Below are 13254 nucleotides of genomic sequence, written 5' to 3' on the forward strand. Positions count from 1 at the left end.
GGCATTGGCACAACTTCTCTTCAGACCCCATTCATTAATTCTTTTCTCCCCTCTCCTTTTCTCTCTCCTCTTCAATTCCCCCTTCTCTTTCCTTCACACCATCATCTTTGGCTGCTTGATATGATCCGCCTGGTGCTTCCCTATCTGCACCTTCTTGTTTGAAGTTAGCAAAAGGATTGTCTTATACGAAGGAATCAAATATTTTGGAATTCAATATGATGTATCATGTAAACAAATGAGAAATCAAATATTTTGAAATTTAAGATGATGTATCATGCGACTGTTTTCTTGTGTAATGATCCTGAGGATCTGTTGCTCGATGTTTTTATGGCAGCGCAATGGTATTATCCAACATCAAACAGCAATGAAGTTAGATCTGCAAGGAGGTCATGGGAATGTACAAAGGAAGAAGGTTGGACCTTTTGGTGCACCAGTTTTTGATTCTGCTATTACAGTCACGTCCAATGCTGAGTAAGTAGGTTCTTGTTTCTACTTGATAAATTGCTGTCTTAAATACGATCATACATGCACATTCCATACATGTGCACAATATTTTCAGGATGGCCTCTTCTCTCAGATTAGATGAATGACCTTTTTTTTCACGGGAAGATGAATGAGCCTTTTTGTAAGGCTATTAGCTAGATAGAAAGATTATGACTGCAGAACAACACAAGCAGTTGAATACCCTACTAATTAATCTCTAAATTAATTTTGTGAGCGGAATATACAAAAGAATGTTCCACAATTGGAGCATTATGGACAACAGGATGCGGCGACAGGACCTCATTGTGCTACTCCTAGACTTTGAGAAAGCTTATGATAGGGTGGATTGGAGCTTTCTGGAGGTTACTATGTGCCAGATGGGATTCCCCATGGAGTGGATTCGTGGAGTCTCAAGACAGCCAGGTTCTCATTCAGGGAGCCCGTGGTGACAGATTCCCCCTCTCCCGCTCGGTTAGACAGGGCTGTCCTCTGGCACCTTACCTCTTCCTATTTGTCGCCGAGGCCATGAGTAGTTTTCTCTCCGCCCAGGAGACCGGGCTTCAGGGATTGCGTCTTCCCCTCCGCATGCAGGAGGAGCTGCTAGACTTAGAGTTTGCAGATGACACAACAGCTTTCCTGGCAAGAGATGTGGGGAGTTTACAGAGATTTGTGGAGGCGATTGAGGTTTTCTGCCGCACATCAGGAGCATAGATCAACTGGTACAAGTCGTGTGGTTTTTGGGTAGGCTTAGCACCCCACCCCGACTTGGCGACTAATTGAGGATTTCCTGTGGATCTGGAGGGGCACTCCAGTTTGATATCTCGGCTGCCAAGTTGGCATTGATCTCTCTCTCGAGCAGCATCTCACCCCGCTTCTTCTGAGTATTCGAAAGAAGCTTCTTTTTTTTTTTTTTCAGTAAGGAGACTTCTATTAAGTATGATTTTTTTTTACAAAATGGAGATTTCACACCAAGCAAGGTGGAGATCTCAACCAATCAGGAGCCCTGTGCTGCCAATGGGGTCCCGAATGAGAGGATGTGAAAAAGATACCAATGTCCCATTCTCTCATAAACTGGCCGCGCTTCCTCTCTGCAGCCCTCGAAGATCCCTGGATTCTGGCCTAGGTAGCCATAATGGTGTGAATAATATCACTCCAAATTCTGCAAAGACACTGAGAAACAAGAACGGGAGTAACCTCAATGGCCTCGGTGCATCTAGCCTTCCAGATATTCTAGGCTGAGATGCTAGCAATAATTCGGGGATGTGTGCCAAGAAACTCCTCAGGCAGTCCCAGGCCCGTAGGAGGGACCTAACCAAGGGGGACGAAGGGGAGCGGTGAACTGCATCTGGAAAAATAAAGCGTGAGCTGAGAGTCCAGTCACCTCCGCGAACAGGGACACACTTCGTGATCTGCGACATATGCTGATTGGTGGCCAAACCACCATGAAGAGAAACCTAGATAAAGGAGGAAATCTGTGGCTTTCCTATAAGAATGCCACAATCTCCGCCAAAATACCCTCTGAATGTCAATCGAAATGCCGTAAGACTTCCAATGGGTTCTAAGACTAGGGACATTCTCAATGTGTCCCAAGATAAGATGTCTGGCATTCCGCACCGTATAACTGAAAAAAGGCATGCTTTTGAAAGGGTTACAAGCATCCTTCCACTCCCACTCATCGGGATCCCAATGCAAATGTCTTGATAGGGCAGCCACCAAACAACCAAAGGCTAACACACTCTGGGATCATCCCTGTGGGGGGGGTCAACAAAGACGTGCTTCCCTAACCAGTCAACAACTTTGACTGGATGAATCTGGGGATCCTCAATAAGGTCCTGCACATCACACCTCTCCAGCTGCCATCCATCTTGCATGAAAAAAAGACCGGTACATCATCCTCCCTAGGCAAGGAGAGACCCATAACCTGAAGAGGAACACCTGTCCCAGAAAAAACCCCAAACCAAGAATGATGGCGACATTCCAAAAAAGATCCAGTAATCCAGTGGTTGGGAATGGCTGCATCAATTTGTGCAATCCTCCGGCTAGAGCCTCTCAAATGTTGCGTGAAATCCAATCTCTGCACATTGGTGAGGCTCTGAAGCCTCTTCCAAGCCAGCACTGTGAGGCATAGGGTCTCCTAGCCAGCCCAAAGAATATGCATAGCTGCCCCAAGAGGCCTACCATGCACATCTAAGATCAAATCATTCCACAGAATGGGCTGCCGGTTAGTTTCCTCCGCTGAATGTGGGGGGATGTGTACCAAGAAACTCCTCAGGCAGTCCCAGGCCCGTAGGAGGGACCTAACGAGGGGGGACGAAGGGGAGCGGTGAACTGCATCCGAAAAAATAAAGCGTGAGTTGAGAGTCCAGTCACCTCCGCGAACATGTACACACTTTGTGATCTGCTGCATGAGAAAGTCCTTCCACGGCTTTGTGTGCCTGGAAGAAAGCCCCTAACAACAAGCTTACAAAGCAAAACCTTACATTGCACCTCAGGGTCAATGATATTCAATCCCCCTTCCTGCTTAGGCCTGATAATGGTGTCCCAAGCAACTCTAGCCGTGGTGTGTGCATTTCCATCAAGCCGTGACCAAAGAAAGTTCCGAATAGGGCGACGAAGCTGGCCAATGCAGCCCTCATGAAAAATCCAGCACGAAGCAATAAACCAAGGTGTGGCTAGCAAAACTTGGTTAACCACCAAAGCTCTCGAGGCCAAGTCGAGCTTCCTCCTACTCCACTGGTGAAGTTTGCTTTTAATGCTTAAGAGCACTGGAGCACTGTTGAGCAGGGGAGATCTGAACGCCCACCTGAAAACGAAGGTATCAGGCAGAGCATCGTCTCTCAATGCAAGTAAAACCAACATCTTTACCCCAATCTCCAAGAGGAGAATCACTGATCCAAAAACCAACTGACTTATGCCAATTGATAGTAGCTCCTGCTGCCAAACAAAAGGCCTCCAAGGCTGTCTGGAAAGCACATAAACAAGCATGCGAAGCCTCAAGGAACAACGCTGTATCATCTGCCAACTCAGAGTCCAACAACTCTTCCTTCGTGCATAAAGGGAGCCTGAGACCCACAACACCAAGGGCAGCCCGAAGAAACCTACTCATAGCCTCAGCTACAATGGGGTACAGTAAAGGGGTGAGGGGACAGCCCTGCCTCATTGAACGGGAAATTTGAAAACGCTCACCGCGTCCCCCACAGGCTAAAACAGTGCTATGAACCTCGCTATTTAGGCAGGACACCCCTCTAATCCAGTTTTGGGAAAACCCCATGTGTGCCATAGTGCCCTCCAAAAAAAATCCCAATCCACTCTATCATAAGCTTTTTCAAAATCAAGCAAAAGGATGGCAAGAGGCTGTTGACTAGACTTTGCCCACTCGACAGCTTCCCAAAAAGAAAAGATGTTATCAAATATAGTCCTTCCTTGGAGGAACCCATTCTGGGTATCATGGATAGTCCCTTGGAGAATCAGCTGCAACCTTATACTCAAGGCTTTAGCTAAGATTTTATATGCAGATCCAAGGAGGGTGATGGGCCTCCATTGCTTGATGTCAGTCTTGTCCCCACTCTAGGGGATAAGGTGAATGAGCCTCTCCGTGAGGTATGGAGGCATCATACCCGACAACCACATTTCCTGAAGGGCAACAGTGATAGGATCTCCAATTGATCCCAAAAAAGAATAAAGAAGGCAGGAGAAAGACCATCATCCCCTAGGCATGAACTACTGGAAAGAGCATGCAGTGCGTGACGGAATTCATCCTTCGAGAAAGGGGCATCCAGGGAAGAACACACAGCATCTGTAATGAGCCTGGGCATGCACTCCCAAACTTTCTGCCGTGCCACATCTCTCTGAGGAGAGGGCACCTTTGCAGTCAACAAAGACCGATAAAAATCTGAAGCAATACCCCTCACCTTATCAAGCTCAATCTGAACCTCACCTTGTGAATCCTGCAAGTACCTCACAGAATCCTTGCTATGGGAAGGCCTGTGTGCTGAAAAAAAGTCTTTGTTGCATCTGCCACCCATTTGAGACCAAAAAGCCTCGTTCGCATGAAAGGCGAACTCAGCGCTCCTGTCCATGGCCAACTGCAGCTCTACTCTAACTGTGGTCAAGAGGTCTGTAATCCGAGACGCATGTGGATGATTTTCATGTTCCCTCTGAAGAGCAGCAATCCTACGCTTGATAGCTCTCTCCTTGTCCAAAGCCTCCTTTTTCTTGGACAAGGCAGTGCTATGATAATGATGGCTGGTCCTCTCAAGAGCTAGCGCAATATTATGACGAGGATCAGGACCGTCACAAGATCTCCATCTCTCTTTGATCTCAAGGGAGATGTCAGCATCTAGAGAAAGAGAGTCAGGGATACGGACACGGGGAGAGGCCGAGCGAGCCCCAGGCTCCGTGAGACACAAAACGACGGGGCAATGATCGGATTTGGTGGTGCCAGGCATAATAGCAATGGTGCCTCCTCTGTCCAAGGACCAATCATCCACATAAAACGTGTCGAGACGTGCAAAGATGCTCTCATCCCCGCTCCTGCGGGCGGTTATGCCAAGAGAAAGATAAGGAATTTGGCCTTCTTTGGAAGTCATCCTCAGTCCAGCAATCCGTGCCAAAAAAGGAAAGCGTGAACCTCTCCCATGAGGTTCGCTCCAAAGGGTGTAAACCCCCTTCGCGTCCACCCTTCTTGTAAGAAGGTTGCTCAACCATATTAAAATCTCCTCCCACTATCCAATGATCAACCTGGGGAATGACATTTGTAATGTTGTCCCAAAAAGCTACCCTTTCACCTCTCACGTTAGGTGCATAGATATTCAAGATTCCCAATTTTTGACCCTCATGCATGATCAAGATCCATTGCACTCTTGTAGGGATGATAACACCGTGCCCAATAACATGAGGCATAACAGATGCTGCCACTGAAATTCAAACACCCCCTCTAGTCCCAACTGCCGAGGACCAGAAGGTGTGGCCTGAAAGCATCTTACCAGTTTTGCCACACTGAGATCTATCCAATTTGTGTTCCTGCAACAAAAGGACATCCATAAGCCCTCCTGTAACAGCAGGGTGAAGTTGGTTCTTCAGAAGGTGCTTCCTACCACGGGTGGGAAGCTCTCCAAGGCCTTGAACATTCCATGAGACGATTCGCATGGAAGAGAAGAGGGTTTGACCCCCGATCTAAGAAGAGGATGGCATCTTGAGGACGCCTCTCATAATGCTAGAGGACGGGAAACTCCACGAGGCAAAGTGCACTAACATGCCCTTGTCCGAGGCCCTGCACAATACCTGCATATGTACAAGAAACCTGTTCTCCGTGTGGGGCATGAAGGGCAATGGCATCATGCTGAAAATCCTGCAATACATGATCCCCACTGCGCTGAACATCCTGCATATCGCCCTCTCCAAGTAGAGAGGACTCAACAAAATCATCCAGATCTGAGTTATCATCTCTCTGCAAAGATGCATTAGCTGACACATCCCTCTGACCAGAAACATCATCTATCTATACATGATCCGAGGAGGCCTTCCCATCAATCGCACCAGGGGGCGGGCATGAGAGACAGCTCGCCACACCTGAGGGAGGTGGCGCCTGAGAAGCACGCTTACGATTCCTCCTACGACCTCGAGCCCGAGGGCAATCTTGAGCAAAGTGACCCTGTTGGTGACAAACCCGGCACTGATCGGGTTTACTTGCAATCTCCATACGTTGCTTCAAAGGGCCACAAGGGCTCGGAAGCGAAACATAGTCCTCAAAGAGCTCAATGTCACGGCAAGAACCATGACCCTAGGGACAGCAACCGCCGAGGCAGTGACCACCTGGGCAGAAGATGTCGGCAAGGCGTGGAGGGGGGGACACTTCAAGAACCAGCCCAAAGGCAGACCCGATGGCCTCTAACATAGGCCAATATGCACGAGGAAGACCTGGGAATTTGAGAGTAATCGGGAAACGGTTCCGGTCTTCCTCAATAGGGTCAAAATAGCTGGAGTAGGGAAGAAAGAATATCTTCCTCGGGCCCAATGGCAAAGGGCTGCCCTTCAAAACCTCTGAGGCTGCGTCCTTAGAATCAAAATCCACTTGGAAGAAACCTCTTTCAAGCAACTTGACATCTCGAAAGTGTGGAGCAAGGTCGGTGGGCAGAGCCGCCAGGACCCAATCCCGAGCCTGGAGACGGGACGGGTGAGATCTAAAGATTCTGGCAATGAGGGTCGTTTTGGATTCTTTTTCTATTTCGGCGTAGAGGACCGCGAGCTCGGCTGCTTCGGAAAAAACAATGGTTCGCCTGGCCGAGGGAGAATGATTAGCCATGATGCTAATCGAAGAAAAAGGCCGAGTTGAACCCGGATTAGGAGCAATCCGAACCAAGGGGAAGAGGTAGGCAAGGAAGCGGAGGAAAGGAAGAAATGAAATGAAATGTTATATTAACGTCTTCAAAAGGCCATAATGACCTATGAGACCAAAAAGTTACATCATGGTGGATCTGATACAATGTCTGGATAAAAAACCAGAAAATGAAAAATAAAGATGATACTACTGGCACCTAGAAAATGAAATTGGAACTGGAAGGTAAACAGAAAACCCTTATAGGGTGTGAATATAGTGAGGGGGGGGGGGTACGCTATGGAGGTGAGTGGAGTACAGTGAGGGGATACAATATCATGTGGGACGGGGGGGTACACTATGGAGGTGCCTCCATCTCATAATATGTGCCGCATCAGACGTTGGCGGATCTCCTCAATATCCTCTGTGGTCAGCACCCTGACTGGGTGTCCCGCATGTCTCGCAAGAATAATCCGAATCCGCCGTTGCAACCTCCGTCTATGCTGGGATGCCCTCCTCCGTAGTCGTGGGCGTCTGGACCACCCAAGCTCAGCTTCTTTATTGGAGCTCGGCAAGGCTATCCCTAGCAGGCACGGTGGTGGTGTCAAACCAGGTACTTCTGGCCACCATGTGGTACATCATTTTGTGCTAGGCCTTTTCTCGGGCTTGTATTGGCCAGGTTCAATGATTGATCCAGAATTTCTTATGGGCCGAAAGTGATTGGAGGCCAGCCAGTGCTAAGGTGGCATGGAGAGTGATTATTCAGCCTCGTTATAGAGGGGGGCTAGGCCTCATTGACCCGACTATTCAGAGCTGTGCCCTGGTGGGCAAGTTGATTGTTAGAGGCCTTCTTCCCGGTGGTGAGCCCCGGAAGGATTTTCTGTTGGCCCGGATTGTAGCCCGCACTCCGAGTCTTGGGGGCCCTTGGCCGCATAGTACCCGATGGATCTTCATAGAGATGGGAGCCCGTGGTTTTAGCCTAGCTTTTGAGGACAGATTTGCAGCCAACTTACTTCATGCTTGGAAGCACCATAGGCCCGGCCTTCAGACATATAGTTCCAATTGCATCAGAGGAGCGGCTTCGGCAGCCTTTGGTCCGGAACCCCTTGATCCGCTTACCCAGTGGCCACATGCTAGGGCCCCGATCGCACATTCTTGGGGCGCCTTGAGCATGGGACCAACTAGGTCTCTTGGAGATTGGATCGCCCATAGGCTGGAGTGGTCAGGGCTTATGAGGAGGATGGGGGACGGCTAGGCCTTCATATCTCTCACCATCGTATTGCAGCAGTACTAGTCACAGGCGATTGGCGATTAGGCTCATGGCAGAGATGGGAGATTTGCAGTAGCATAGTAGAGGCCATCGAGGGTACCCACACTCCGGTGGCGGAGACCATCAGGAGCATATGGCTTGATATCATTCACACCCTCCGCGGTCAGTGGGGGAAGTTACAGGGTGGTTCAGACTGCATGCGGAAGCGGCAGGAAGCTTTCTTGCGACTAAAAGTCCTCCCCTATCGAGGCCGGTGAGGGGTCTACATGCCACTGTCTCTGATGAAAGCGGACCACCCGCACCCTCTGAAAAATACAACCCTGGAGCGCATCCAAATCTAGTCGGGTCCTCTGAAGCTGGCCTCCCTCTCCCACCTCGAAAGTGAGTGGGGCGACTCTCTCTGCTGAGCCGCAGACCGCTAGAAGGATCTCATGCCGAGTAAAGACGCCCATCCACTGTGGAGGTGGAGGGTCCTGTACTGGAGTCCGCCACTCCCGGGGGATGGCCGCCTCAATGTCCTGCCTCATCAACTCTCTGCCCCTCATCCCGCTGAGTCTCCTCTCCTGAGCCTCTAGAGGCAACTGCTGAAAACATATCCAGTCGTCTAGGGACTGGGCTGGGCCGGAGCTCAACGGGCCCCACGACACATGAGATCGCGATCCAACCATATGACCATTGGGAAGTCGGATCAGGGGGTTCCAGATCGATGGCTGCCTCAGGCGCTCCTCATCGGTGCCCGGGGGAGTCTGGAAGAGTGACGGCCTCAGATGCTCCCAGGCCCTCAGAAGGCTAGCTGCAAAACGCTCCTCGAAGCCAAGGCCCACTCCTCTGGATCGCTGCTCTGTAAAGATCCACCTGATGCTGGGGGTCCAGGGGCCGCTAAGAGAAGGAGTGCGGCTGAGAATCCTGGAAACAAGAAACTCCTTCCACGGCTCAGCGCCTGGTAGGAGGCCACGAACCACCAACTTGCCAAGCAAAGCTCGGCTTTGGCAAATAGGATCAACTATGCCCAGGCCGCCTCTCTCCCTCGGCTGAGTGATCACAGCCCATGCCACCTTGGCCCTGGCGGGCCGCCCGTCGCCACCGGACCAAAGAAAGTTCCTGATGAGCCTCTGCACCTGGCCAATGCACGCTCGAGAGAAGGCCCAGCAAGAAGTGATGTACCACATGGTAGCAAGCAGAACCTGGTTGGCCACAACCACTCGGCCAGCCAGAGATAAACGAGCGGTACTCCAATACAGAAGCTTCTTCCGAATGCTCAGAAGAAGGGGGGCTATCTGCTGCTCTGGAGATATGTCAATGCCCACATAGCATCCCAAATAGCGAACTGTAGTGTCGGGGGGCAGCCACTGAAACCCATCAATTGGCCTCCAAGTCGGGGGGGGCACAGAATTGACCCACAACCCACACGACTTGTGCCAGTTGATCAAAGCGCCCGAAGCTCTGCAAAACCTGTCCATGGCTGAGGCGAAGCGGCGGAGGTTCTCCTCCCCTCCCTGAAGATAGACAGCAGTGTCATCCGCAAACTCCGAGTCTAGGAGCTCCTCCGAGGTGAGGATGGGGAGCTGGAGGCCCCGCAAACCTGTATCCTGTGCCGTCAAAAAAGTGCTCATGGCCTCCGCCACAAAAAGAAAAAGAAAGGGCGCCAAAAGGGGCACCCCTGCCGCACCGAGCGCGAGAGCTGGAACCTCTTTCCGCGCACGCCCTGTATCAGCACCTGGCTATGAGCTGATGTGTAGAGTGCAGAGACCCCACGGATGCACTGAGGGGGGAAGCCCATCCTCTCCATAGTGCCTTCCAAGAAGGCCCAATCCACCCGATCATATGCCTTCTCGAAGGCGAGAAGGAGCACTGCCAGATCCTCGTGCCGAAATCTAGCCAAAGCCGTAGCCTCCCAGAAAGAGAAGATGTTATCCAGGATGCTCCTATCCTGGATGAAGCCTGTCTGCGTGGAGTGGATGATGTCCGGAAGGTGAGGCGGAAGCCGCCTGCTGATCGCCTTAGCTAGGACCTTGTAGGCAGTGCCTAGCAAGGTGATCGGTCTCCACTGTCTAATCTCCAGTCTGTCTCCTCCCTCTTTGGGGATCAAGTGAATCAACCCCTCTGCCATGCTGTCCGGCATGTCTCCCGACTCCATAATCTCCTGGAATGCCAATCTGAAACCCCTATGCAAGAGACCCCAGTACCTCTGGAAGAAAGCCACTGAGAGACCGTCCTCTCCTGGGCATTTACCCCGAGGAAGTGCCTAAAGAGCCTCCTCCAGTTCCGTATCCGAGAAGGGGGAGAGAAGGGAGTGCTGCAAATGGGCCGGCACAACCGGTCTCGTGAAGCTCCAGACTGCCTCCCGAGCCTCTCTCACCCTGTCATCTGCTGGCTCAGCAGAGAGCAGATCCCTGTAGAAATCTGTGGCTATCGCCCGAACCCTGGGGGGATCCACCACTACCTGGCCATCAGCCTGTCGAAGACGCCTGAGACCCTCTCGTCTGAAGCAAGGCCCTGTCGCCTCAAAGAAATCTCGAGTCACTCTGTCTCCAGCCCGTGTCCAAAAAGAAGCCCGAGCATGGAATCGGAACTCCACCCTCCTCTCCTCGATGGATCTGATCTCAGTGTGAGCTGACTCCATCTGCTCTGAAATCCAAGGGCTCGTGGGATCCCTCTCCTGGAGTCTCTGAAGGGAAGCTAGACTCCTCCGCAGGCTCCTCTCCTGCTCTCTGAAAGCCTCCAGACGGTCAAGGGCAGCCTGTCTGAGCATCCTACTGATCTCCTGCAAACCCCTGGCAAGATTGCTGGCTGCCGATCCTCTCCTGAACTGAAGCTCCTGCCAGACCTGCTCAACTCTGGTCGCAATCTCGGGCTCCTCTATGAGACAATCTGGAATCTGGACGCTCTGGCCTCGCTCTCCTCTTATAGGGTCCTCGATCTGGAGAAGCACTGGAAAGTGGTCTGAAAAGGAGGAGCCTGCAAGTATACCCACAGTGCCACCTCTATCACAAGCCCACTCATCAATGTAAAACCTGTCGACGCGGGAAAGGTTAACTCCTGTGGCCCGTCTATCCGAGCGCGAGAAAGATAAACTCCCTGCAACCTGCCAAACTCCGAGAGAGTCCACGGATCCTGGCCTCTCACCTGCAGCACTAGTTCCTCCCAGGCAGCAAGCTCCGGCCCATGAATGGTCTCCTAGCTGCCCCCCATCCTGTCCTCTGCATCCTCCAGCATGTTGCAATCCTCCCTTAGGCACCAATGGTCTGCGGGGAGGGACTGCCTAATGGTGCTCCAGAACTCGGCTCTCCCGGTCGCCCCATTAGGGGCGTAGAAGTTGAGGAAGCCAATGCGGTCTTCCCCAACCCGAAGGATGATCCACTGCGCTCGACCCTGGACCAGAGTGCCGGAATCCACAACCTCGGATAGAAGCTGCTCGCTGATTGAGATGCATACTCCACCTTGGCTCCCCTGGGGGCCATATGCCGGTGACCAAAAAGTGTGACTCCTGCCTGGCAAGATCTTCTCGCAGGTGCGGGTACGCCCGGCAGAAAGGTGTTGTTCCTGAAGGAAAAGGATATCTATGGGTCCTCCAACGAGAGCCCTCTGGATCTCCTGGCGAAGTCTGCCCCGACCAATGTAGCAGCGATGTCCACCAAGACCTTGGATGTTCCATGAGAGGATCCTCATGGATGAGCTATGGCAAGTAAAGCAGCCGCCACTGGCTCACCCCTCTCAACCGGCCCGGATGATCTGCCCTCCACTCTGTGAGTCTTGGGCGCCGGCTTGGAGGGAGAATAGTCACTGTCTGTTCGGGTGCGGAGTCTCTCCAAAAAAAGGGTGACCTGTCTCTGTGTCCAGCCCCACTCCGCCTTCGCCCTGTCCAGGGCATAGGCGTGAGACCAATCCTCTGCACGTGAATCTGCATATATGTATCTAAAGGTAGGCTGCACCCTCGCGGGCGGCATGGAGGAGAATCAGTAGCACCGCCTCAACTGAGGTGTGGACTGGATCCGCCCGCCAATCTCCTATACGAAACAAGCTCATGCGGGCTGAGTGTAATCGGGTCTGCAATAGGTCCGTGAGCCCAAGTCACTGAAGTGGTGAGAAAACTCCAGTATCTGATCACGCAAAACTTCCTCTACAGTGTTGCAATCCCATGTTGTGTCTGGGGCAACACTAAGAGGAAAGGAGAAGGCCACCATGCTGCTCACCACTGAAGGAGAACGAGAGGGATGGCACACCACGCAAACTCGCAAGGGAGCGACCAGTGTCTCGAACGGGCCAGCATCCAGCTGCTGGAGACACCTGAAAAAACCGTAATCCACTGGGAGCCCCATCACTCGTCGCGGGGGCCCCCATGGGAGGCTAGCTGGCGGGCGAAGCTAGGATCGCCATCTCCCCCGGCCCGGAGTGGCGGTGGAACAGCCGCTGGACTGAACTCTGGCCTACCCAGCTGCGCTGCGTCGGGGCAGTGGGTGGTCTGGCGGAGTATCCTGGAGAGGCCGAGGGAGGGATGGTGGCTCGCGGAGAGGAGGGGGGAGAGCGAGGAGAGGATGGAGAGGCATCTGCCAGAGGATAGGTGTCAGGGGGGCCGCCGGGGGAGGCGGGAGGGGGGGGGCTGGGGGGGAGAGGGGGGTGGAAGGAGTGCTCTCCGAGTGAGGGGAAGAGGAGCCGGGGGTCGCAGAGTGCGGCCCGGGATCCTTAGGAATCTGCTCCATGGAGGGGACGGGGCCCCCCGCGGGGGGAGGCGGGAGCGGGGTCTCCACATGGGGGGCTCCACCGGCGGCCTCAAGGGCACTGAGTCTGAATCCTCGTCCATCGGGGTGGGACCTGCTGGCCGCCTATCCTTGACTGGAGCATAAGTGCGGGTAGGTGCCAAGACGCCAGCCGGAGTCGCCTGTCCGCCAGCCTGTGCTGCCTGCTGGCGTCTGCGATGGTCCCTGCGGGCCGGGCGCCCCGGCGAACCTCCTGCCATCCGCCAGCCTCCTGGGTCTGCGCGGCATCCTCCGCCGGGGCCTGCTCGTCAGATGATGGCGCCTACTGAGACGAGCCAGGGATGTCCGGTCTCTGAGGTGGATGGCCACCCCTCGGGCCTCCTGAAGGGGGTCCAGAGGCGGCAGAGCATGAAGGATGAACCCCCTTGCGGGGACAGGCGCGTGCGAGGTGGCCCATCTCCCGACAGATGTAGCACTGGCCAGGGAGG

The 13254-nt window shown here is 53.0% G+C and overlaps 1 protein-coding gene across 5 annotated transcripts in view; it reads left to right on the plus strand.

Moving 5' to 3' along the window:
- Nucleotides 1-13254, plus strand: part of LOC147608263 (uncharacterized) — a 133647-nt gene that overhangs the window by 41557 nt on the left and 78836 nt on the right. For all 5 annotated transcript variants that reach the window (XR_015264430.1, XR_015264427.1, XR_015264428.1 and 2 more), the window contains exon 7: nucleotides 335-471. Coding sequence is in view for 1 of the 5 variants with exons in the window: in XM_086788879.1 (XP_086645005.1) it covers nucleotides 335-471 (137 nt within the window). In the remaining 4 variants the exon portion in view is untranslated. The remainder of the gene's footprint in view (nucleotides 1-334; nucleotides 472-13254) is intronic.

Source organism: Cibotium barometz, chromosome 53 (assembly GCF_041138505.1).
Source record: "Cibotium barometz isolate CiBa-2024 chromosome 53, ASM4113850v1, whole genome shotgun sequence".
Lineage (NCBI taxonomy): Eukaryota > Viridiplantae > Streptophyta > Polypodiopsida > Cyatheales > Cibotiaceae > Cibotium > Cibotium barometz.